General features: G+C 35.4%; 1 protein-coding gene across 6 annotated transcripts in view; it reads right to left on the reverse strand.

Moving 5' to 3' along the window:
• Positions 1 to 27,661, reverse strand: part of LOC134529436 (nuclear receptor corepressor 2) — a 407,697-nt gene that overhangs the window by 316,842 nt on the left and 63,194 nt on the right. For all 6 annotated transcript variants that reach the window (XM_063363527.1, XM_063363531.1, XM_063363526.1 and 3 more), the window contains exon 4: positions 26,150 to 26,357. In XM_063363527.1, the coding sequence (XP_063219597.1) occupies positions 26,150 to 26,224 (75 nt within the window). In that variant the 5' untranslated portion in view covers positions 26,225 to 26,357. The remainder of the gene's footprint in view (positions 1 to 26,149; positions 26,358 to 27,661) is intronic.

A 27,661-nucleotide genomic window follows, 5' to 3' on the forward strand; every position in this document is an offset into this window, starting at 1 on the left:
TAGTCTTTCAAAGTTTTATGCCTTACGACCAAGATGGGTGAAAATTCAGCCAGAACAGACTGTGTGTTCTTGTATTTACTGCAGTAACATGCAACTTATCTGTGTAGCTCTTCGAAATGTAACAAATAACCAAATTGATGAAGACTATCTTCTACTGAAGTGTTTGTGTGACGAAACAAGGAATGAAGATTGCTGGCTCGAGGAGTGTGGTGACTGTCCTGGCACAGAAACATTAACTGTTGAAAACTTTGGCTTGGATGAAGGGGAAGAAGTTACATTTGCGATTTGGGAACATGGTGACCTCATAAAAAAAACTGTATCTGTAAATAATTTTCTGGAACATGTAAGGCATTGGGTTAAAAAAGCTATTCCTCACAGTTACATTAGGAAAATACAAAGGGAAGGAATAGCTGAAGCAAGAAGTTCTGTCCAACAAAATAATGCTCTTGTTTTACATTTTGATTTTGCTGAGAACTGGTCAGTTGTATTGCCTGATGAAATCCAAACTTACCACTGGCAAACTGATCAGCTTTCACTGTTTACCTGTGTTGCATACTTTGGTGCGGAAATAAGAAGTTTTGTTATAGTATCTGATGATATAGCTCACGACTCTGCTCACGTTCTCTGTGCTTTAGAGGTTATAAAACTGGAAATTTCAAAATTTTGTCAGTTAGAACTTTTGAGTTCAATAGTGTACATTACAGATGGGGCAGCTGGACATTTCAAAAATAGGTTTCAGCTGTATGAACTATGTAAAAATACTCAAACTGTTGAAAAAAAAATGGATTTTTTCTGCTACAGGGCATGGCAAAAGTGCATGTGATGCAATAGGTGGTTTGTGTAAACACTTTGCAACTAAGTTCAATCTTCGGGCAGAGTGTGTTAATGCCATTAGAGATTCTGCTTCATTTGTTGCTGAAGTAGGTAACCTTGTACCAAAGATAACTCTATTGGCTCTTGAAAGTAAAACAATTCAAACGTATAGATCATCTAAGGAAAAAGAACGGGCTACTGTAAAACCAGTTGTTGGAATACAATCTAAACATTACTGGCTGATTAAAAATGAGACATACATGGGACGCACAATTAAAGATAAAATAGAAATAGTTGTACAATCTAACCAGATTAAAACACATTATTCAATAAATGATTTCCAAGTAGGCCAGTTCGTTGCTTGTGTATACGATCAGAATTGGTGGATGGGACAGATCACTGGTATATCTAAAGAGTTGAACGACATGACAGTGTCTTTTATGCATCCCCATGGTCCAGCTAAAGGGTTTCAGTGGCCACAGGAATCTGGAAAGAAGAAGGATGAATGTCCGGTGCCACTACAAAATGTTTTGTTAGCAGTAAGCAATCCTACTCCACTTGGACAATCAGAAAGACTCCACACTTTCGACAAAGCTGAGTTGATGAAGATCCAGCAGATCTACTGTCTTTAATCAGCCAAATAATATTTTAGGAAGTTTGTCAATATATGTTACATATAGTTGAGGAAGGGTAAGCAGTCTACATATAATTAATTATAGGTACATATTGTTGGTTTCAATTTTACTTTGAAATTTTGGTTTTCATGCAAGTTAAAGAGTATGCATATGTATTATATGTGTGTATATGTATTGTGCATATTATGTTAATGTGATAATGTATACACAGACTCTCCTTTTGTAATTCCCAAGGTTTCCCCAATTTACAAATTACATCTCACTTTTTGGAAACTAACAAAACATTTGTTAATTGAGTGTGCAGACCTTAGAAAATGTAAGAAAATTACATTTTCAAAAAATTCTAGAAATGTTTACAGGCAAAAACACACTATCCAACAAAGTGCATGCTATTACTAAAGGTGAGGACTACAAAGTTACAAATTTTCAGATTTTTAAAATATGGGATTTTTGAGTAATTTTCAATGAAAAATGGCACTTTTGTCAAATTTTGAAAATTTTAAAGTTAAATTTTAATAATTCCATGCATCATAGAATTAAAAACAATTTTTCCTGTAAAACTACTGTAATAGGTCCACATATTACCAGAATTACTTTTTATGAAAATTGATTATTCCACATAAAAAATTTTTTTTGAAAATTCAAAAAAATTCAAATTTTTTGCCAAATTCTTTAGTTTCCCCCCCTTAAAGATATTGTCGTTGGGCTCATTGGAACTATTCCACTCTGTAGTTCACTATAATAGGTACAAAATAAAAAAAAATCAACAAAATCAGTATAATAGTTTTGAAATGCCGCTCATTTAAAAAACACCCCATTTTCCACCTTTTTTGATTTCGAACCAACTTCAAAAGGCTATAACATGGGGAAAAAATTTTTTGGGACAAAATCCTTTTGGCATACTTCTTGTCTGCACTGGTTGTAACTGCTGTAATTTTATAAAGCAAATCCGAGATGATGACCTGACACGCTCCTGCCTGAATTGAAATGGAATGGCTCTAATCCCTTGTTTGGAACTTTGCCGATAATGGATTACAGAAAATGTTTGATTATCGGGTGGTATCTCCCAGGATCGCTAAATGCTAAGTTTTGAGCAAATATATTTGTAATATTTAGTTTGGCAGCAAATATTTAGCAGGAACAAAAAAATAAATATTTCAACACAAATACAGAAAATTTTAAAGCTATGTACACTTCCGAGTGATCTCAAACCCCACAACATTCCCAACTAATCCTGGGCGAAGCCAAGCGCTTCGAACTACCACTTATGTGCATGCTGTGAAAGCATTTTCAACCTTGCTAATGTTACCAGTTGCCTGGTAACTTTTTCCCTAGGTTGGCATTCAGTAGTTAAATACGTTTTAATAGTCGTTTGTAATTACCATTTAATAATTTTTGTAATGTTAATTTTTATTTCTGTTAATTTTGTTGTCTGGTTAAAGTATTCTTCTTTGCAATTTTAAAATTATTTTCTGTTTATTTTCTTTTTGTCATATGTGCTTGCTTGGCACACTTGCTAAATATTCCCGCTTCTGTTGTTTTAGGAACGAGCCGAGTGCACCCGAAGACGGACAAGAAACAAACGAGCAGCGGCAGTGTGCTGCGCTGCGAATTACCGACGGCCCTCGGACTCGTAATTTTGGCGGCTATGAGAGTGGAGGTTCGTGAGTTGTTACGAGGGATGCCTCTTGACACCTGCATCATGGTGTAAAGTGAGGTTGACACCTCATAAATAGATTTAAGTCATTGGGAATGGAAAATACGCAAATTCCGAAGGGCTGATTTTAGTGTGACGAAGCATGTTGTTGCTTTGAATGGAACACCTACGAGCTTTAACATGTGTAGATTGGTTCCCGAATTTTGCTACGGACATTTAAGTTGTCTTGCAAACAGAAAAAGTCTGAGTGATTAAAGTAAATTATGTTTTCCTCCATTACAATCTGAGACAAATTGGAAACAATGACCAGTCAGTGTGGTTCGGCATTTATGAAAATACTGTGTGCACAAACTGTAAATTTAAAGTCTCCGAATTAATGTTAACTGTTACGAATTACACGTAATTGAAGTGTAGGAAGGGATGTGTGAAAAAGATAGTTGGGCAAGCGAGATTATAATTGAACTTGAAATTCATGATGAACAGAAAAGACCTTATGAACTTTGATGTAAGAGTGCTCCATTAAACTTGTAGTATTTTAGATAGTGTGTTAATTACCATTTTTTTTTATTTAGCTTGGTAGTGAAATAAGAAGGTTTTACATCTCTTATTTGTATTAACTGAGATTGCTTAGCTTTATTTTGCTATTATGAGGCATGTATTTTAGTCACAATATTTTTATCAATATTTTTAGGTATAAAATATATTTTTTTTAAAATGGTTGTTATGAAGCATATAGACTTTAGCAAAAAGGTTTAATATGTGCATGATAAGGCAAGTTAAAGTATCTCGCATAAGCCATGCTCGGTTTCACGATTGTAATTGAATTTAATAAACTGCAGAAAGTTAGCTTAAAGTTTAACTGGTTTGTTTTCTTTTTGTTATCACTACCCATTAGATGCTTTTCTATAAGATTTTATGATAACGTGTTGGATAAATTTCTGGAATCCCACATTGCATGCTTAGGGGGGGGGGGGGGGGGGGGGGGGGAAGCGAGTGTAGGCAGCTTGTTTCGGGCAACTGTGTGATTGACCCTCTTGGTAGCATGTGTGTGGCAAATTTTTGCCAGCCTTGCCCATGGAAGTAGGTCAACATCGTGGCACTAAAAATGATAGGTTTTTCACTTAAGTCCGTATATTCCTCACTGGTGCTGGACCATCTGGTATTTCAGGTGGATAGTACGGCATTTACCATACTATCTGAAAGCTCCTGTAGTTGTTAGTTCCAAACTAGCAAGTAGAACTGAAGTGTTAGAGCCGTGTAGGCTGTAAGCCAAGATTGATCAAGATGTGGTTAGGCCTGCAATGAATATCCAGCAAGTGAAGGGCACAAGGGAGCCTGGTTTCGAATGCTAATGTCTAGCGTGTGAGGCAGACGGTTGGGAAAATACACTGCACTAGATGCCTTCTCAGAGCAGTGCTACTAATTGTGAACTTCGGCTTAAATGTTAATATTTGAAGCTCATTGAAAGAGACCATTAGAAGACAGTGATACAGAACAAATACTAGTTTTGAATGACCATATATAGGAGATACGTTTTAGATACTTTTTAATGATTTATTGTAAATTGAGCATTAAGTGAAGTGTATGGACACGAAATACATAAATGAAAAAAATACATGTTTTTAATTGAAGCAGGGATTTTTTCTTAAGACTGGTTGTTAATTTCAGACATAAAATAGGAGTGCCTGTGTACACTTTTGAGTGAAATTGTGTGTTGTAGGTGGTTATGATTATAAATAGTCACTAACATTACATTTATAAGAAATATTTTTAACCATGACCACCCTAAACTGTTAAAATAATATTGGTACATTAAGAAACAAATGTTCTTAAAAATGGTAACACAGCCTTGTTAGGAGCCAATATCAGGCCAAGTTATTTCAATTTTAGAGTAATTTGTCTCGTACAATACCCACACCTGCATAGTAGGAGATATAATTTTATTCAAAATATGCATTTCATTAAAAACATAGTCTTTTCTGCATAGAAGACATTTAAAAGTACTTTTATTACAACTTACTAAAATGTGCAATTTTAATGCACTGAGTTGTTTAAACATTGTTCCTAACTTGACTTACAAAAACCATTTATTTACAAAAAGTTCCTGAAAATTTATTTCTTTTAATAATAAGCCTGTTAGTGTTTTAGATTTGCATACTTGTATGCACAGAGAAAGCTTTAGTGCCCTGATTTTTTTTAATTTAAGAGTCATGAGACAACATGAATAATGGACAAAGCCAGCAGTTTTTCTCTATGACATACAGTGCAAACTAGCAATGGTGTATGTCCAAAATAATTAAATAAAACAATCTCCCCCACTGCAAGAATCATTCAAAGAACATTAAATGAATAATTATACAATTTATATAATAAGATTACATACAGTAGACTCCCGATTATCCGAATTTGGGTTATCCGGTTTGCGGGTTTACTGCGCCATATTAAGTTCATAAACCATAAAAACAAAAATTATTTTTACTTATTATTTCCATGCGTACACAATGGCAACAGCATTTATGTATCATTAAATACAAGGTATTGAATTAGTGATGCAACAAATTAAGGTGATGAATCGATAAATAATATTTTACTCTTTCCTCAATAATTATTCGCTTCCTTCATTGCATAATTATTTCCCACAATGCCCAAGTGTTCAGCAAACGTTTATATTCCGCCATCCTGCATGTTAGGTATGTAAGCAGCAGCTCTGGAGTGAAAAGCCAGAAGCTTTCAGGACTAGTTGACCTCGTGATACTAGTGGCAAATCCTGGCAGCCACGCATTTAGAAAACAACAGTATCTGATATTAGGTTAACAGGTTAAATAATCTTGGGTCATTCCATGCCAGAACATCCAGATGAACTTTGTCCACACCACCATCTCTGATTTGGATGAAATTTGGTACATATCTTCAGACAAATATAAGAACCTGTATTTTTCATTTTGGGATATTGGTTCTTGTTTAGAATTTAAAACCCTTCAAAGTTTCCGTCTATTTGGTGGAATTTTTTTAATGCGTTTTATATTCTGATTAAAACTGAAATGTATCTCCTATATCAATAACATTATTTTGTAACTCAGAAATGTTGGTAGCACCTACATGAGGGAGAAAAAATGTTATGTCTAAGCCCTGTTATGTAAACAATGCAATATATAAATTTTTTAATTTAATTTTAGGTTGTTTAATCTCTAAATGTTGTTCATCATTTATTTAAATGTACTTCAAATGTATTTATTTTATATATATATATTAGTAATATAAATTAATCTTAACGAGAGTAATAACTTGATTAAAATAATAGTCAGCAAGCAAACTTACCTGTTTAGAAAACAATTTATTTTGTTTAAAATACTCTCTTATAGAAAAAACATATTTGACAAGCACTGTTTTGATTTGCACTCTGTTTTACTGGCATTACTTTGAGGGACGGGTGTTACAGTATTTATCTAGACATTCTGGATGGAAAAATTTTATCGTTTTTAAAATTGTTTAAACCATGTTTTTCAATTATCCATGAACCCATTGCCAGTCATTGTCCCCAGATAATCGGGAGTATACTGTATAGGCCAAAATCAAAACGATAAAGGTCATGACTTACCATATTTCATTATGTAATGGTGCTACTTGTTACATGTCAACATTGTAGTTCAAGTAGGTACAAAAATCAGCAAGACCTTAAAAATAAATATATAAATGTTAAAATATTGTCATAATTTACTTTAGTATCTTCCAAAAGAAGCTTATATAATTTTCTTTTATTCAGAAAAAAAAACTAAGAAAAACCATACTTGAGATAATTTTCCATCTGACTGCACTGCACCATAGGAATTTTAAACTCTCAAGTTCCACCAAGAAAAACATTTCAAAATTCAGAATTCTGATAATTATTACCAGCCTCAGAAAAATTGATTATTTGTATAAAATGTTTGATTTTTACACAAAATTTTTCAGACTTAAAATGGTATGTACTGTCACTTTTCCAACCATTTGCAATATTTTAATCTACTTCAGCAAACAAAACTAAATGCTTGAATTAGGCTTTTAAAATAAGACTATTAAGTGCCAAAAAAAGTGTTTTAAGCTTTGTTTTAAGCTTGTAGAAGACTGTTTTATGGCTTTTCCAGCTCTTACAATATAACACAAATGAAATTTGCACAATGATATTCACTTATTTCCTGTCACATTCTAATTTGCTGCATAAAACTTGAATATTTTGTACATTTATACTAACAAATTGACAAATATGAAGGGGGAAAAATACACATTGTTTAAACATACACTCAATTTACCAAATATTAATTATATTAATTGTGAATTAACTATTTATTTTGCAATGTGCTACACTTTCAAATATGTACCTGCCAACCTACATGTTCAAAAATTTTAAGGTTTGTAAAAGACTGCCTCTAACTTGAGAAGTTTTTTTTATAAATACAATAAAATATATTGTATAAATTTTTATCTACAGTTAACATGACTCATAGCCAAAAAAAAAATAGGCTGACAACAGCATTGCTACACAATTAAAGGCTGGGTGATAGAAAGCCTGGGAACATACATAAAAGATAGTTTATCTTCTTTCCATTCAACTACCATCAGCTTCCCATTCAGTCAATTTTATGGCCACATTCAATTTGCAAGTATGCTAAATGGCGATACAAAATACTCACACATAATTACCAAAATTAAATTTAAAATTTTCAAAAGTTTAATTTAAATTTTATGATGCATTTGTTAATTGTATGTGTGTATTTATTTGAAAAAATAAACATGGAATATTTACAAATGGCCACTGTATCGCGTAGTTTAAACAATCTTTAAATTATTTTTGTTTTGGTTTAATACTGTTTCTTGTGTACCGTCAAAAAAGTGTGTTGTTCTCAGTGCATTCAAATTCTGTTCATGTTTCTTTACCGGGTACAATTATGAATCCAGCTTTCCTAGGATTTTAACCACATATACCAAAAAAATTCATTTATAACATTTGATGCAGCTCTCATTGTCAATGTACTTTTATAGTTTGAAAATTTTTGCACATGTCATTTAGTTCAGTGTGAGCTATTAAAAAATAATAACAGCACGCCATGCAAAACACATAATTTTTGCTTTTACACAAAGAAATTACTTGAGAAAATAAATCCAAATATGACTCTCTAAATGTTAACTGGCACTATTTTTTTTTAAAATCCTCATACTGTGACAGCACAACTCCAAGACTGTGGCCACTGGCATCAGAACCACAATAGCTAAAGTAAGAACTCCCCAAGACACAGCATTTAATTTTCGCCTCGTATGAGTGCCTATGACTGTTGAGATTCAGAGCCCTTTTATTTTGACACTATTTTACCTTTGAAGACTTGTGCGCAGTTATCAGAACTGTACAAGACACTAGTTTTTTAACTGTACGTGCATTAGGGTGGGCTGAAAAAAAATATTTTTTTTTATTTTTAATTGCTATAGTGCGGAAAAGTTGCCTTTAACAGTAAGAAGAAAAACTATGCAAAGTAATTTCAAATCGGTTGATAACTTCCGGTCGTGCATAGTGCCGAAAGTTTATACAAATTGACAATAATGGGTCATTTTTAATTTATTTTTTTAATCAACTTATACCTCTATGATGGACACCCTATAGTTTGCGAAGTTTGTTTTAGGGTTGTATAAAGAAATATAAAGTCAAACTTCAATAATATTACGGTATTTATCGGTCGCGCTTTCTGTTCAAAAAGTGGACATTTACCTCTTTTTTGAAAGTTTTATTGTGCAGCTCTTCGCCCGTTATGTCTAAACAAAACGACCCAGAACTCACCACAAGGAGGTGGTAAACCATTGAATCCTAGTAAACATAAGTTTACTAGGATTCAATGGTTTACTGTTACCTTTACGGGTCCTTTCTTACTTTGTACACATTTAAAATCAGACTTTTGAGAGAAAGCAGGCATAACTGACCGTGACAACAGTGTAGACTTGATGTATCCATCTCTTGCTTGAAAACCACACACTTTAGTTGAGGCTTCCGTGACCAGTTTCACACATCTCTAGACTGCTTGAGTGTGACGGGGAAACTTTTTGATGTCTCTGATAGGTTTAATTTCCAAATTGATGAGTGTTTTAATATCATCATCACATACTTCCCGAAGCATTGGGGGAGGTTACAACAAGGAAGTACTCCAGTCAATTATGTCAACATAATCTGATGCTTCAAAGTTAATTTTAGGTGGCATAAAGTTTCTAATAGTCTTTCCTTTAGGGGTGGTTTATCTTGCTTTTAAAATCCTCCTATATCCAAGCTCCCGAATGTGTTGTCTGTTATCAACAATCATAGTCAACAGTAAATTTTCTGGGTGTGCAAAGAATGCATTGCGTTGAATGACCGGATCAACAACTTGAAGTAAATCGTCAGACACATACCACGATGTTTGAATAGCTAGGAAAACATGTTTCAGGCCGTCAGTGAAATGTTCACTGTTTTTAATAATGAACCATACAGGCATGTATGATTTCAAGATGAAGTTAACTATTTGTTTCAAGTTCTCAGAAGGATTGGATAAACTCATGTACAATCTAAGCACTCTGTTGGCAGCAGTTAGCCATCTCGAATGCGACAGAGAACCAGGATCTCGAACTGACAAATCCTCTGAACATTGTCCCGACTTTATTGCTATGGATATGTCTAACAAGTATTGCTGGTCTTTGCTGACCATATTTCTGTCCACTACTGGAACCAAACAATCTTTAGATTCATACTCCACCACACGAAGCAATTCACATCCAGTAAGCTGTTGTCCTATAGGTCCAGAAAAAGATTTTGGCCCTGTGGTTGAACCATCTAAATGCTGGAAAATATGATGTAAAGGAAGTTCATTGAAGTGCAGTAGACACACACTCCACTGTAGTGGTCTTCCCACGTGCAGTTCTAACTGACGAATGACGCCATTCTTCCAGCCAGAGTTGGTAACGGTGCCATCGCACCTGATCACTTCTAGCTTTTCAAGCAATATTTGAAGTTCAAACAGATGAGAAGTGATGCTTCGAGTAATGTCGGCTGAAGAACTCGATATAGGAGAAACATGTCCAATGTAAGTCGACCCAGGTTCCTGAATCAGAGAATAATGTTCTTTTCTGCTCCTATGAAAATGCTTGGCATTTATTTTTTTGACAAATAGTGTGTCGTCTTTTCTACCATCAAAGTAAAGGCCACAAATTTCTTCGTTATAACTTCTCTGCAAATCAGTCCTGACACGACTCTTTTCTCTTCTAATTTTATTCTTGTCAACGACGTGAGAAAAGTCTGTGTCAGTTATCATTCCAATGTCTTGTAGAACACTTGAAGCTATGGCAGCTGTCGCACGATCTTATACTCCAAATCGGTCACTGCTTAACACTGTTGCGCTCATGTTAACTCTCATCTGACAATGGGTTTTTGTTGACGAAGTACTTGGTTTAAATTCATTATCCTCATGACCCGAATCACCAGAAGAAAGTTGCTCTCTATCTTCTGTATATTCTTCAGCTTCACTGTTAGAATTGTTGGTGTCAATCTGTGTCTTTATTCGCTAGAGCTCACAAACCTTCCTCTTGGTACGTTCAACCAACTTTTTTGTTTCATTGACATCGAGAAATTCAATTCTTCCCAATCCATACTTTCTTTGAAGAAATATAAATCGTAACTCAAGGACAGGAATCCTTTTCACTTTTCGCACGTGCAGTTAATTGAAAGTGCACATTCACAGACATCTGGTGTTTTTTTGCATGTACAATCGACAACAATAGCACATTTACAAGCAGCGATGTCAAAAAGTGAACAAGCTTTCAGTTTGACTTCGTCTAACTTTTGCTTAAATGAAGTTTTATCTTTATCACGATTGTAAGACTTCCTGATGTTGTAATAAGAATCATGGTAAGCATTAATCAGCTGAACTATTCTGTAATCAGAAACTGGTGGGATATATGCTTTCTCATACAAACATTTAATTTTTTTTGCTACAGTCTTGGCTACACTAGAAAAACTTACACACACGTTATTGGACTGGATAGATAGCTTGAATCGTTCTTCACAACAGCATCGGAGAATACATTCATGCGTTGGTAGTTTGCTCTAAAGAAAATCTCTCGGGTGACCAAATATGGGGCATTCAAATGCCTGTCTCGTAAGTTTCTTCTTCGGCACAGCCATCATTACACGAAGTAGTGATTTAGTGTTTCGAAAAATTACAGTGAACTGTACTAACCAAAATCAACTAACAGGAACCAACTTAAATGTATATCTTAAATTATCTAACACAATAACAGTATACACGTGCACGCACCTCAAACAATACAGCACCAACACCAGTGGCCAACTTTCAACTGACGAGTCACGACAGGCCCTGGAAGGTGGCGAGAGATGTAGTGGGGCAAGGGAAATAGAGGGAGGTGTGAGCGCGGCAGTAGTGCAATGGAGGGGGTAAATGACGTCTCATTTTTAAGAAACAGTTATTACAAACGACTAACAAGATTATTTGCATAGGCAATATTTTTCATAGAACAAAAATTATTGTAAATCTGTAAGATAAGAAGCACAATGAAAGTCTGAAAAATGAGGAAAATTCCCACTTTATGAACAGAATGCACGACCGATAAATACCGTAATATTATTAAAGTTTGACTTTATATTTCTTTATTCAACCCTAAAATAAACATAGCAAACTATAGGGTGTCCATCATAGAAGTATAAGTTGATTAAGAAAATAAATAAAAAATGTTCCATTGTTGTCAATTTGTATAAACTTTCGGCACTATGCGCGACCAGAACATATCAACCGATTTGAAATTACTTTGCATAGTTTTTCTTTTTACCGTTAAAGGCAACTTTTCCGCACTATAGCAATTAAAAATAAAAAAGTTTATTTTTTTCAGCCCACCCTAACGTGCATCTGCACTGCTGACAATTTAGTTACCTGAGCAGTGCTGTACAAGCTATTACCACTCGTTAATCTTTAAGTTACCTTTTCTACTTAATTCTGAGGAAGTTTTACAAGTTTACAAGATATTTGACAGTGAACGTTGCACGAGTTTGTGTGTGCATGGTAATCGCATCTTGGTTGGCCGAGGCAGGAAAGACAGCAATGAGTGTCAGGCATCTAACTGTGCAAACTGTCCACGCAAGATAACTTGGCCTGTGAACACTGCTTCTTGAGAGTGTGTCCGCAGTGGATGGAGGCTGCTGACAGCCTCGCTACATTAGAATGAGCTGGTATAAACTTTTACGGAGTTATGACACTCGTCAATTTGAACTTGCTAATTACACACTTGAAACCTCACCAAGACTTGCGGTGTGAGACTCAAACTATTCCTACCAAACCTACAAGTGAGAAGTCATCCCCTAAGAGTGAAACTATTTTTTTTTATTTTTCAATGAACTTCTATACTAATTTTGTGTTGTGTAAGTGGTTATCACTTTAACTATCCACCTGTAAATACTATGTTGATTGTGCCTGGGCCTAAAGTTAGTGACCGTATATGATGTTTAAGCCATGTTCAAAAAAATACCCGAATTACCATCGAAATCATTTGAACCGCTTATTGATTGCAGTAACCATGTTCCTATCGAAGAGTTAACATTTGCAGCTAGCGTTAGCCAGCGCATTTCAGGAGCTTCTGATGCGTCAAAAATAATTAAAAAAATTATCAGCTCGCCAAATAAAGCTAAAAAAATTTTTAGAATAATTTCTTCTTCTGCGAAGCAAGTGACAGTTACAAAATTTACACCTCAAGATGCACTAGCAATATTTGTGGAAGGCAACTTTACCAAAAGACAATGTGAAGTGATACAAAATGCTAGCAAGAGTATCTATCTTGCTAACTCGTTGATAAAAAAAAGGCCAAAAAAGGAATTGATTCAAGTTAGTGAAACTTGTGCCAAAATACAAATTCAAGCACTGTTTGACCATACAGGATTAAGTCTGTATAAATATATTGCAGAAGTTGTAGAGACGTGTTCATAAAAAGAGACGCAAAATATGGTTTTATTTTCCAAATGGGGCTGTGACGGATCAAAGCTCATACAATTCAAGCAAAAATTTCAACACAACACTGACAGTATCACTAGTATTTTTTAAAGCTTGTTTGTTATGCTGAGACTCTTTAGTTATTATTGATGGGGAACAGAAAAAAAATTATATGGCAAAACCAAGTCCCTTCTTACCATAGTTTCTGTATGCAGATAAGCATACAATTTATTTGTGAATCTAAAGATGGAACCAAAGATGAAATAGCATACACTGAAAATCAAATTGCAAACCTCAGAGAGGCAGAAGTGTCCACTTCTAATGGATACGGAAAAATAAAGCAGGCCATGATGTTTTACAATGATGGATGGGAAAGTCTGCAATGCTGCCACTGACACTCCTTCTACCATGAGATGTTATATTTGTGGACAGATTTCTAAATATTTTAACAAAATCAAAACCTAGCAAGTTAATGTGGAAGCTCTGAAGTTTGAACTCGATTTCTCATGCACAGATTTGTTTTTACCCATCGCTCTTTCATTTACCTTATAAATTACCTTCAAAAAATTGGCAAGTGCAATCTTCTGAAGAAAACAAAATTTTAAAAGAAACCAAAGAGAAGATTAAAGAAGCCTTTAAAAATAAATGGGACTCGTAGTAGATATTCCCAACTGTAGAGTCAGCAATACAAATGATGGAAACACGTCTAGAAGATTTTTTGCTGACGCAGAATGGTCTCATATTACTAGTCTCAATCTTGATTTAATAAAACTGTTTAAAATTATCCCGGAAGTGATCTCGCATGGAAACAGCATGGATACTGACAAATTTTATGCTTTTGCTCACGATACCGCTAAAATGTATGTAGATCTATATGGTTAGTATCATCCCATGTTATCAACTATACACAAAGGCTGTGATACATGGCGCCAATGTTATGAAGCACTCAACTGTACCTATTGGTCAGTTATCGGAGGAGGCAGCTAAAACCCGTAACAAATATTTTAGTGAATATCTATTGAAATTTGATCGAAATTTTCACCGGTTGACTGCGACAGACATGTAATAAACAGATTGTTGTCAAGTTCAGATCTATACATTAGCAGCCTTAGGGTATGGCAACACAAAACAACTAAGCCCTTTTCACATAAGGCATTTTTTCTACAATTCCAAGCACACCGCCTTTACTTCCGAATAGCTATAGTAATATGGGAGATTTAGAAGAAGGGGAGAAAGATGAAGAAGGTCTCTCAACTAGCGAGTTTGATTATATTGATTTATTATTTCTGCAAAAATGTATTTCTGTTGCTTTAATGTATTTATAAACAATGCATATTGTCCAGATACGGTATTTTATTCAATAATTATCCAAAAAAAGTCATAAAATTATTCTGAGCTGTTTTACCATACAAATATATCTTTGTGAATTGGTTAGGTTAAGTTAGCTACACTTGAAATACTGTAAAATCATTTGTAATGTTTGTTACAATAATGTTTGTTACAATAGGTGTGGTATAATAAAGAAATATAATTATAAAAGTTAACACTTTCAGATTTTTTTGTGGAATATCACTACTCTTAGGGAATTACTTTCACAACAGAATATTCAGAAATTTTGCAGACCTTAGCCCTAACTTAGTTATACAATTGATCAATTTAGACCCTAAAATAGTGATTCCTAGAACATCAATTTGTTTTTCACAAGCCGAGACCAAAACAATTGTTAATTTACTAAATATTTAAATCTTTTATATGTAAAACTGAATATTCACAGCACACTCACCATGATTCAAAATTAGTAAGTTAACATTTTTCATGTCATGCATATAGAACAACCGCACATGTAACAGACAGAAACATCCCGTGTACCAACTGATCCACGAGAAAACCCTTTTTTTTCCTTGCCTCTAGTAGAATAAGCATGAATTCAGGTTAAGGTTGTTCAGTGGTCCAAAAAAAAATCCCTACTTCAGAATGACTTCAAACTGATATATCACTCACAATAGCATACAAACTGATCACTGAACGCCCTACGAGCATTGTATAAAACTTTAGGTCAAGCCGCTGGGTGCTCAGTTGTGAGAATGCTTTCAAAGAGGTAGGTTTTGTCGCCCAAACCGCTGTTCCGGAGCTGAGCAACACGCATGAGAAAATTGCCTCTATTGCTCCAAGCGGATGGATCGCTAACTCATGGTTGCTACAGAAATAGAATCTTAGAATTCCCTGACTTTCTTATGAAGTACATACCATAAATATTAATGTGCATATGATTAAATGTAATATAAAAATTTCAACATGAGGTAAAATAAAGTTTTTTTATTGTGTTATTTAAACGGCAGAATTGCGAATGTGTTTTTTTCCTTGGACGTGGCTGGTGAGAGCTCTTCGACTCATATTGCTGAGTTGAATACTTTTGTAGCACAAAGTGCAGTACACAGAATTTATGTTTTTAGCAGAGGGTTTGATATGCTGAAACTGTGACTCCTTGAGCCAATCCTCCTTAAAAGTAGTTTTCTTAGACATCTCCAAGCTAAAAAAAAAGTACATATTAATATTTTCAGGTTAGGTTAAAAAATTATTGTTTATGAATTCTTAAAAAAATATTACTAAACAAATACAAAAACTATTACAAATTCACACCTAGCAATATAACGGGCCTACTTAGAGAATTACAATAGCAGCATTACAACATGCAATACTCTTACATTCTTACAATGTTAACTAACGATTCTGGGAAAAAACATGTTCAGTTATGCATATTTTTTTATACACAATGTAAGTGTCACACAACAGAACTCACGGATTATAATGGTTGAAAAAAAAGTAATTAAAAAAAATAGTTAGAAAAAATGCAAAAACATAACCGCACACAAAAGCCACGTGTTTTCGTATCAGCTTGGTAGTTTTCAAAATGAGAATTGGTATTGCTTCTTTATCAAAATGCACTTTATTTTCATATGATCGCATCAAAAACTAACTTCACCTGAAACAACACCTTTAAATTCACGTAATAAGCTTTGTACTCATCTTATTCCACGTGAAAATAGCCTTCAAAAGATAAACGACGCCATGCCCGTTCTGTAGTTCACTGCATGGAATGGAACAAAACACAAAGTCTCAAGGCAAATTAAAAAGGATCAAAACACGAACAAATGAAGGCCGGGTTCGCTAGTGAACAAACGAGTGCCTGGATTGGCCAGAAGTTATGGTATGTGGTTGTAACAGCCTATTGCAACGGACAATCGTAGACCAAGTAAAAAAAAAGTTGCAGTTGCCGTATGCCTTAAGCAGCAGCCTTTTAGTGGAATCGTTCGGTAGCGGTACGATCGCAACAAAAAAAAGCTTTGTTTGAATTATAAGCAACTTTAAAATTTCCAGAATTCGTACAATTTTCCCTGACATTTCCCGGAATTCCCTGACATTTTAATTTCCCTGACATTTCCCGGAATTCCCTGACCATTTTAATTTCCCTGACATTTCCCGGTTTTCCCAGTTTTCTAGTCCTGTAGCAACCATGTAACTGTTTGTGGGCTGGCAGCCGGTAGATGCCGGGCCTTGGGGGAGAGGGAGGACGATACACACAGCTCGGTGCTATCAGAGCTCAGCTCCTCGCCGAGTATATCTATCACACATGTACTCAGCTTGTGTGACATATAAGCATAAAATTAACTTATATAGGCATAAATTCTTTCTTAGCTTTTTGTGTGCATTCAAAGTTAAAGTAAATCAAAATGCATCTAGATTGCTCAATAAGTGCGGAAACAAATTGTCATAGTTTGACGTCGACCAGGGCTATGCCCTCCCTAAGCCCGATGTGCCTCACGCCACTGCCAACGCCCTCTCCTCCCACCAACAAGTGTGTGTGTGTGTGTGTGTGTGTTCGGTCACCCTGCGCGAACCCTTTCGGCACCCACCCTAACTGGAGCAGTGGAGACTGCATCTTTTTTTATAAATGATGTAGTAATAATTAAATATCTGTAATATATAATCCTTAAATCTAAATTAACTTGTAATCTTTAAAAGGTTTAAATAGTTATGTTTAATTGTCTGTCATATCAATTTACTAACGGTAAGTTCAGCACTTCCTGTGGCCAAGACACCCAGAGCCTGGGGCAGTCTCTTCAGTTCGCCGTGCGGGGTATGACGCATATCAGCACCTCATTGACTTCAACCTTTGCTCGTAACTGATCCGTTAACATCCGCAGTCCTAACTATTTTTTAAACCTTTTTTAATTTACCTTTGAGGCCTACCCTGGCGGCAGACTGAGTAACTTAATTAATTAAAGCTTCCCCCCCCCCCCCAGAGCGTTTTGGATTAATCAGCGGACTTGTACTACTTTTGGAGCTGGGCCATGTGGTGTCCTGGTCAGAATGAAAGCTGGACTATGTGCTGTTTTTTGTATGTGTTGTCTTTGTACGTGTCGGCGCCCATAAAACTCCATATTCACCCGACTCTCACTCAATTCCTGACCACGAGTTTTCCAGCACAGAGACGGAGGTGTGTGGGGCGCCTCAAGACCCCACGAGTAGTAACATAGCGTGCCCGCCGCTGAGAGCGGGCCGGTGAGTGCTAGCAGGGGGAAGTCGAGCCTAGTTCCTCATGGGTCAGGTCACAGCCCTGGGACAGAGTTGATAATCGGGTCCAAGTGCCCATCCACGTGGTGGCGCCCAAGGTATACACGTACGTTGATTGAAAACGCCCCCCTCACGACAAGTTCTCAAATTTTTTGGTATAGGATATTGCATTTTATTAGCCAGACAAAACCTGTTGCAGTGCATATTATTCTAAAGGGGCTTGGCAGATTAAACCATTTCATTATATCTGAAGAAATAATTGATACTAGATTTAAATTACACGGACCACTATTAGGCTATTTCTGCATCAAATTACTTTATTAACACTTTCTTGACGTTTCTCAACAGAAAAATTAATTGCACTTTTAACATTACATACATCATGAAACCTGCAAGTATAAAATAGCTATGATTCGATCAGCATTTGTTGATAAATCTTTATAAAACCAAAACATTTTTACTGTTATCGTCCTCACGTTCTAAAACCAAGCAGAAGACGCAATGAAATTTCGGCAAGGAGCCGAACCTGCATTGGTTCGAGACTCATCTCTCACAAGACAGAAATTTACTAGCACTGAAGTCTGTCCAGTAGTTGAGCCCACTATTATCTTGGAGGTCCAGTCACATTTAGCCTAGGTGAGCGGTGTGACGCTAATACTTAACTTTAAACTTTTTATGACTTTTATTTATTATTTTTAAATATGGGATTATAATATTGCTTGTTTTTCGCAATAAAGTTTTTCAGAGGACGGTGCCCAATTTTAACACACAAATGGATCTTATTTTTAGTTACTATAACAAATTCATTAGAGATAACATTATGTGTTAGTCGGTTACACAATATCACGCCAACATCTCTCCACAGATGTCCGGGTTTCCGGACAAATATAACTTAGAATATTTGGTAACTGAGAGACACAGTAAACGGTGCCAAATTTAAGTGAGTCTTCACGTACCGAGACCCATAAAAAAAATACCTATACGCCAGGATCTACAGCGTAGCGTATATAGTCAAATTGTACAAATCTCCAAAACTCATATCTATAAAGATGTGAATAATTTTAGCAAAAAAAAATTTATTATACCTTTTTGAACAATAGGCAATTGCCAAACCAAAGGCACTACAATTTATGATGCATTAATTTTTTGTACGTGTTATGTTAGCTACATTCAAAATAATGTATAACTGTATAAACTCGGTATCTGAGAAAAACATGAAAACAGGAACACATCTTGATTTATAAAAAATTTATAAAAACCAATAAATGCTGAATAACTTTAAATAAATGCTATAAAGTAAATATAAAAAAATGGTATTTTTTATCATCTCTAATTGTGTGATGATAAATTTGTGTTGCTTTTTGTTTACGTGCATAATTTTGATCAGTGGCTTTTGAGGCTACAGTCATTAACCCTAGAAAGCTAAACAATCGTAGATTTCACGAGCATGTTTTGTTTTCATGTACTTTGCACCCCTTAATCGGCGTAAATGGACTCGTCCGTCCAGTTCCATGCCTCACTTGGCCGACCTCATTAGTTAGCGTTCGTCTCGCTTCGCTGCCTGTTGTCAGTTCAGTGCGGCTGACAATCACTCGTAAATTTTACGATAGTTTAGCTTTTACGTTTGGATTTTATAATTTACTCATTTTTTTATTTTAGGCAAGACGGGCTCCAATTCTACGAAACATTTTGTCGATACCTAAATGTCCTCCCACTAGGGATGCATGAAAATAATTAAGCACCATAGGTCTTAAAACTTGAGGAACGAACCTTACGTGCTCGCCCATTTTTTCCTGTGTAATACACAATACCCTTTTCCAAAATGTAGGGAATAATTTTATTGGCACGCAAATCACGAACTATGTCCTTACAGAGGGGGTCCTCCTTCTGACACTCACCGAAATTAAAGTAAGATTCGGTAAACACTTTACAAACAGCGAGATTAACAGGCTCAGATGTGAATTCAGGCTCTACGGACTCAAATTCATCAGGGGTGAACATACGAGACAGGGCGTCCGCAACGGCGTTTTCACTACCCTTAATATGATGCAATTTAAATTTGAATCGTGACAGACGTAGCACCCAGCCACCTAACTTACCAAGTTGATGAGGATGATTAAAAAGCCAGCTTAAAGCCTGATTGTTGGTATATAGGTCAAACTCACGACAATCTAAAAGTAAAAGTAAAAGTAAAAGTAAAAGTGCACTGACAAAGAAATTTTTAAATATCTTCAAGATAACGATAGTGATGGCTCTGACTGCGCTCCTGGTTCAGATAATGAAGTCGATCATGTGGAATATGATGACGTTATATAAGTACAGATGATTCCGATGCAGACCCACATTATCGCCCTGATTCAGAGCAAGATCTGTCAAGTTCGGAAGAAGAAGATTTTTCACCGCCAGTGAGAAAAAAAAAGACTTGTCAAGTAAATCCCATTGTGTCTCACCGACTTGCAGCAAAGCAAACAGCTTCTGGTAGCGAATCTACCCCGAAACCTTCAGGGCATTATGCATCATCGCAACCATCCACTGGTGGCAAAACTACCCTGCAACCTTCAAGAGATTCTACAGCATCACAACCATCCACCAGTGGCACAACTACCCCGCAACATGCTGATGCTACAGCCGGACCTACAGGTGATCCACATTTAGTGGTTTTCAATAAAACTAGCCTGAGGGGTAAAAATGGACACCGTTGAACTAACAAGCCAACAGCTGTTCACAATAGAGCCTCGGTAGCGAGGAATGCCATTCATATTTCACCCGGATGCATTGGTATTGCTAAAGATAAACTAATACCTGTGGAAGTTTTCAGGCTTTTTTTCACTGATGAAACTAAAAATCAAATTGTTTATTCCACAAACATGAAAATTCAGGAAAAGATAAAAACTGACAGTTTTGCTCCTGTGAGGAAAGTTTGGGACTTATTTGTTGCTGCGTGTCGAAGTTCTTACAAGCCTAGTTCTTTCTAGACTATTGACGAACAGTTACTTGCATTTCGTGGGCGATGTAGTTTCAGAATGTACATTCCGAATAAACCAGATAAATATGGGCTGAAGATAGTTGTTATGTGTGATACTGCCACAAAATATATGGTTAATGCCCTTCCTTACACAGGTAAAACTTTAGACACAGAAGGTTTGCCTCAAGCTGAGTTTTTTGTGAAAAAGCTGTCAACAACTTGTCATGGATCCAATCGCAACATAACAGTTGACAACTGGTTCACATCTGTTCCACTAGCAACCTCTCTTTTAGGAAACCCATATAAACTTACGCTTGTAGGTACACTAAGAAGAGAAAAGCGAGAAATTTCACCTGAAATGAAAGACCCTAAGGGCAGAGCCATAGGGACAAGTATGTTTTGTTTTGATGGCCCAAAAACCATGGTATCTTACAAAGTAAAAAATTCCAAAACTGTTTTGTTACTATCTACTTGCCACGAAAAGCCTGTCATCGATAAAGTCTCCAAAAAACCTCAAATCATCGAGACATACAATGCCACTAAAGGAGCAGTTGACTCCTTGGACCAGATGTGTCATCAAATGTCCTGTAGCCGCAAGACTAGACGATGGCCTTTGTGCGTGTTCTATGACATGATGAACATTATCCTAGTAAATGCATATGTTGTTTACGTTACAAATGTTGTGAAAAGAGGTTAGAAACCAGTATCAAGAAGGAAATTTGCTATGCAAATCCACCACAGCCTTGTAGAGCCATGGCTTCAACAGCGATTACAGTACCCAACTTTGACCCGCAAACTCAGGCAATCGATTTCAAAAGTTTTTTGTTGTAATTTTTTTTACCATTCGTAGATTTTACGATAGTTTAGCTTTAATGTAACTTTTGATCATTTTAGCTTTCTAGGGTTAAACACTTTTTTGTATCTGGTTAAAGCAATGTCCACTGATAAATTCTTCCCAACTTTTTGGCACATTCTGTTACAGCCATTTCCAATGGCATTCAACATTGGGAAGAAATTACCAACGAATGTGGCCTCCATTCATAAACCAAAATATGTTTACTTAAAAATTAGTTTTAAGTAGCAAGCGGTCTAAAGAAAATAATACTATCCTGTAAGTAAATTAAGATTATTTTAATACAGCACAGAAATTGCATGATCGTAAGTATAAAACTTTGAAGAAATTCAAAATAAGAAGAAAATAATGTAAGGTAATTAATTGTAACTGTTATTTTACTTGCTACGAAACACTTTTACTTGGCTTTAATTATAGATTTTCTAATTAAGTGTATTTAAATGAATTAATGGATGAATAAATGAATAATGGCTTAACATCTTGTTCACAAAGTTATTTAATTGGGATTAACGCCTTGTAGTCAGTAAAGTCATTCAATGTGGATAAACACAACACAGTTCAAGAAAAAAGGAGGATTAACTGGTCATGGCCTATAGTTAGGAATCATCCCAGCATTTGCTTCGAGAGATAATGGTAGCCATGGATATCCGGACCAGGACTCGAACACGGGTTCCCTGGAATGCGAGTCTGGTCTACTATTGCACCACTTCGTTTTATCTCAGAGTCATTTGGGAAGGTGAGAGGAGACGAGATGATGATAAAGCATTGACAAAACAAATAGGTAAGGGAAATGGGAGTGCCAAATGAAAACCCACTGACTCACAAAATCCATCACATTTCAAACTTTAGAAAAATCAATCCCCTGCTGGGAATCCAACCAGAATCGGCCTGGTAAAACGCAAGTGTCTCGACCACTCTGACATTGTTCTTAAGCCCAATAACATTTTTATGAACTTTTACCAGTACACTGATGAATATCAAGCAGTCATTAAGCTACAAAATACAAATAAAAGACTTAATGTTAGTTTTATCGCACATAAACCAATGCCAAAAAGTCAGTATAACAACACAATAACTATATCTGGAAAAAAATTACTTGTAAATCAAGACTTTAAACTTTGAGGGCTTTTCATATATAATTTTAATGCTGACAGAACTTATCACTGAGATATGGACTAAGTATGAGTTCTAGATAAAATGATTTATTATTATAGCCAAGATTATATGGTTTTATGCGAAATCGCGAATTTTCACGCGAAATTCATCCCAAACCGCGAAAAATGTGAAATGTTTTCTAACCACAAATAAACACCTCAATATTGATTTAAATCGTTAACTAACGACTATTGGTTAATTGACAAAAATTCCGTATCTGTTTGTAGAAGAAATGGTCGTCATCCAACTGCAGTGTGGTGGTAATTTAATGCGTTAATTATTCATCTTAAAAAATTACAAGATATCACAAAAATTGACGATTTCACGAACAAAAAAAAGATCGTTATCGGAGTTAGGTTAGGGTTTTTAAACGCATCTAGCCACTAGAGTTCACGCAATATTAACAACTGACGATCGTAAACTAAAATTAACAAGTTAACAAACACAACAACGTGAAAAATCTCAGCGCCTTGTTTGCTGTATCCTTTGAAAAATACACGTGAACAAAAACTGCATTCATTAAATAAATACGTATGAAAATAAAATAAAAGCGAATATTGATATTTAATGATCACTTGATATTTAATGAAATTTCACTGTAACGCAATTTTGTGTGCTTGTTGAATAAGCAGTTTACCGTGCAGCCTTCATTTTCATTTCACACTTCACAGGCGAGAGAGCCAAAATCGTAACATAATCGAAGTTTTCCGATCGCTAATGAAAAAGCACCATATTGCAAGGATTTATTTATTTTACGGTCATTAAATATTTTAAATAACGCTTACCTACCCAACCCTTCCGGAAAATAAATAAAAACATTTATTTCACTGACCTGACATAACCTAACCTTTTACTTCGGGTATAAGGCTCTCTCGCCTGTAAAAAGTAGGCTTCCCGCGGTTTATTTTTTCGCTACAACTTTAGTTTTTGGTACCTCCGGGCTTTGTTTACAAATGACGTGCGTAAATGAAAGCTAAATTTCTTAATCATGCCGAAAAATAAAGCTACTGCGGCATCACGTGCTGACGAGTTTAAGAATGAGGGATTATATGTCAGTGACGGAAAAATACTTTTCTGTAAATATTGTAATTGCCGTTTGGAGCATGAACGTAAGGACACGGTAAACAAGCACATAATTAGCGACAAACCTGTAAAAGCTAAACAATCCCCATGCACTTTGAAACGACAGCTTTCTATCCCAGAAGCAGGAGTGGCGCAAATATGCGCAAAAAAACAAAAGGAAGATTTTGTTCTCGAAACTGTTGAAGCCTTTGTAGCTGCAGGTATTCCTCTTGAGAAACTTGACAACAGCAAGCTGACTGCATGGATGCAGAAGCATGTAAGTGGTGCTGGTGATCTTCCAACAGCGGATTGGATGAGGAAAAAGTACACTCCCCTACTTAGAGAGAAAAAAGAAGTGGAAATCAAGCAGCAGCTCTTGGGGCAAGATGTGGTCATACTCGCAGATGAAACCACTGACAAGAGTAATAATTGTGTTTTCAACATCTTGTTTAAAATTCTGAAACCAGGTGCTGAACAAGATGTTATCTTAGGGGCTTCTTGTGTCCTTGATGCAGCAAATGCTGTTTGTTGTTCTCGGGCAGTGATTGATGTATGCTCCAAATATGAAGTCAAGGAAGAAAACATAATTGCGTATGTTACAGATAGTGCCAGGTACATGACAAAATCTGCTGGCACCCTTGAAGGTGTATTTGGTGACCACATGTACCACATACAATGTTGGGCCCATAAAGTAAACATTGTTGGGCAGATCTGGCAAAACAACTTGGAAGAACTGAACCTCTTCGTTTGTAAGGTAAAGATGGCCTTTCTTAACACCAGAAAGAGGAGGCATGCATACCTTCAATTTCTTCTCCAGAAACATGGAGAAAACAAGGCTCTGGTCAAGTTATTCCCCATGCCAGTTGTTACACGTTGGAACACATGGTTTGAATCTGTGTCATACCTCGCACTCCATCTGCACGACATTGTGGAATTCTTTGAGCAGCTTAGCGAAGATAACTCTGGTGTTAAATATATCAAGGGACTCCAGAAGGAAGAGTTACAATGTCTTGAGGCCACTCTTAGATTTGTGGCTCAAAACTGTAACACCTTTGTAGAGCTAATTAATTTTCTTGAAGGAACAAAGTATCCTACTGCTCATCAGTTGTGCACAAAATTGAGTAAACTGCAAACTACTCTTGATGTCTTGGCTAAGGGAATATTTCCTGAAAATGTTGAAGACATTTTGGCTGAAATGAAAACTGTCAACTCTGCAGGCCTTAAAGAGCAGTTCAAGAACACAGCTAAACTCAGTCTTATAAAACTGATTGATCTGGTGAACACTGATCCATCTCGTCAACTATTTCTGGGAATCAGCGCTCTAATGAATCCTCAAAATGTAGGAAACATTCGTGTGGAGGAAAAAGAATTCCAGAAACATATTGGGAACCTACCTTTCCTTTGCAAGGTGCAGAAGACCTCTGTAGCGACAGGCTACATAACACTCCAAAACCTGGTTTCCCAAGAGCAGAAGAAACCGCATGTGAACTACATAGACATGGTGGACATACTATGTAAAATGAAAGCGGATTATCCTGAATTTGCAGCTGCTGCTTTAAAGTTAATATGGATACCTGCAACGAATGTGGACTCAGAAAGATCTTTTTCTAAGTATTCTGTAGTTGTAAGTGACAGAAGAAGATCTCTAAAACCAGAGAATGCTGAACTGCTGACAATGGTGGCTTTTTCCTGAGCTTAATTATATTGCATTTATAGAACAAAAGTTTAACTGTAGTTTATATTTTAATTAATTTAGACTCTCTCCTGAACTCAGGAACAGTACTTACCTGCATAAGAATACTGAATATGTTAGTTGTTAATTTTTTATGTACTCTCAACATAGTATTGTTTAATGTGCATATTTTAAGTCTCTAACCACGAATTATTGAAGCATTTGATCAAGGCAGCTCTGCTAGGTGTGTACATGTTATTACATGTGTTTTAATTTTTTATGACGATAAAGACGAAATCCACAATTCTTAATGACGAAAAGTCCTTTTTCATAACACCATAAAATCTTGGCTCTATTTATTATTGTTGAAGATTTTTGTTAAGAGATATAAAAAGCTAGTATTTTTAATGGTACACAAACAAGACAAGAAGCCTCGTTTATAGCTCATTTATAGCATCTTTTGTACTGATTACAAAATCAATTGAAAGTAAGAACAGTTATTAGTACTTGAAATAGCCACTGTTTTGAATTATCTTTATTTCTGGCTCCCTACATTAACATGATTAATCCAGTTGACTGTGGCTTACTTATAAATACAGGGAAACCACTTTTCTACATTCTTGAAAGACAAGAAAAAAAAAATTCTCCAAAATACAGAAAAATTTACAAATAAGTACTTTTATACTGCATAAGGATTATACATACCAGAAAAGTTGTCAAATTTGGATATGTAAAAAAGGGTTTCTACTGCAGTCTCTAGCCTCTAGGTTGCTCACCGTATTACGAACTGTGTATGGACTCTCTCTATATGGTACAGTGCCCCCATATGGTGACTGTTGAACATAACGCATTGTTTCTCTTGGAACAATACACAGATGACTTTGATGTGTTGCCAGCAGGCCTCCGTCATAGAATGGTACACCTCTCCCAGAGATAAATCTCTGGGGTTGGTTGCATTGCGAACTGTTTGTGAAGTTTGGAGACCTGAAATGAAAAATTTAATTAATTTAATTTAACATTTGAAATTCAATAACAAAAATCCCAGTTCAATTAACTAAGGATTACTTTAACTATGGGGCTAAAAGCACCAATTTTTTTAACCATGCACCTTAATTATCAGTGGCTTGTGCCTTGCATTTCATTAGCCTTTGGCTAATCTCTGGCATCTTTCCTCGGCAGATGTTAATATATATCAATATTTCTATAACTTTTTCTAGTACAATAAATCATGGCTCAAATGTTCAGTTTCTTTCAATAGCATAATTTTAAATGTGTAAAAAAAATTACATAATTTTTTCTTTTTAAGAAATTTTTATAATGTTACTTCACAAAAAGATATGTCTTATTTAAATACTTGAGTATTTATGACTTCCTTAACCCTACATTAGTACTGCATCTAATTTGCACACATTTCTAGGTATGCTTCTTTACACTTATACATATGGTACCTAATGGTAGCCGGAGTGGGGTGTCCCAGTAATCAACTTATTTTAATTTAACTATGAATATTAACATATGGTTGAGCAATAGAAAAAATATATAATATTAATTTGTTATTAGCATTTACTTTGCTACTATAGAAAAGATTATTGAACACATCTCAGAAACAAAATTACTGCTAGTGTTGTATCAGGGTGTTTGTAAAACAACTTTTTCTTATACTGTGTTGTGAAATTAAGAAGTGATATAGGATCACAAAATATTATATTTTTAATCAAATTTTTGTAAGATTTACAAGTGTGTTAAAAATTATCAAAGCAGGCTTAGTGTACGTTCAATTGAATAAATTCAAATGATTAATCTAATATTCTTGAGTTATAGACTAAGTGAGGAATACTATGCAAGGTAATAACAGCAACACAATTTATAATGAAAACATTGTAAAATATGTTATGGACCATAATTAACATTATTCCTACTCTGCTGAAACACTGTTGTGAACCTATACTAAAACATTAAATCTTAATAAGTATTAATAAGATTTTAAAAATTTATTTATATTTTAGCATACAAGTATACTTGTGTAAAATTTTCAATTAAATTACCCTCTGCATTAAATTCATATTCTAAAAATAAGCAATCCATGCAATAAGAGAGAAAGCATATTAAAGATGGTTTGCTAGCAAGTGTACTGAATTCACAGTATTTACAGTCTTCCCTAAGCAGTAATAAAATATTGTACCGACTAATTTTCAGTAGCAATTATCATCAGAACTGAATTATCTATTGCTCTGATGACCATTTATGTACATATTTAAGTAATTTATTTTATTGCTATTCAGTACTAC

The sequence above is a fragment of the Bacillus rossius genome, chromosome 2 (assembly GCF_032445375.1).
Source record: "Bacillus rossius redtenbacheri isolate Brsri chromosome 2, Brsri_v3, whole genome shotgun sequence".
Lineage (NCBI taxonomy): Eukaryota > Metazoa > Arthropoda > Insecta > Phasmatodea > Bacillidae > Bacillus > Bacillus rossius.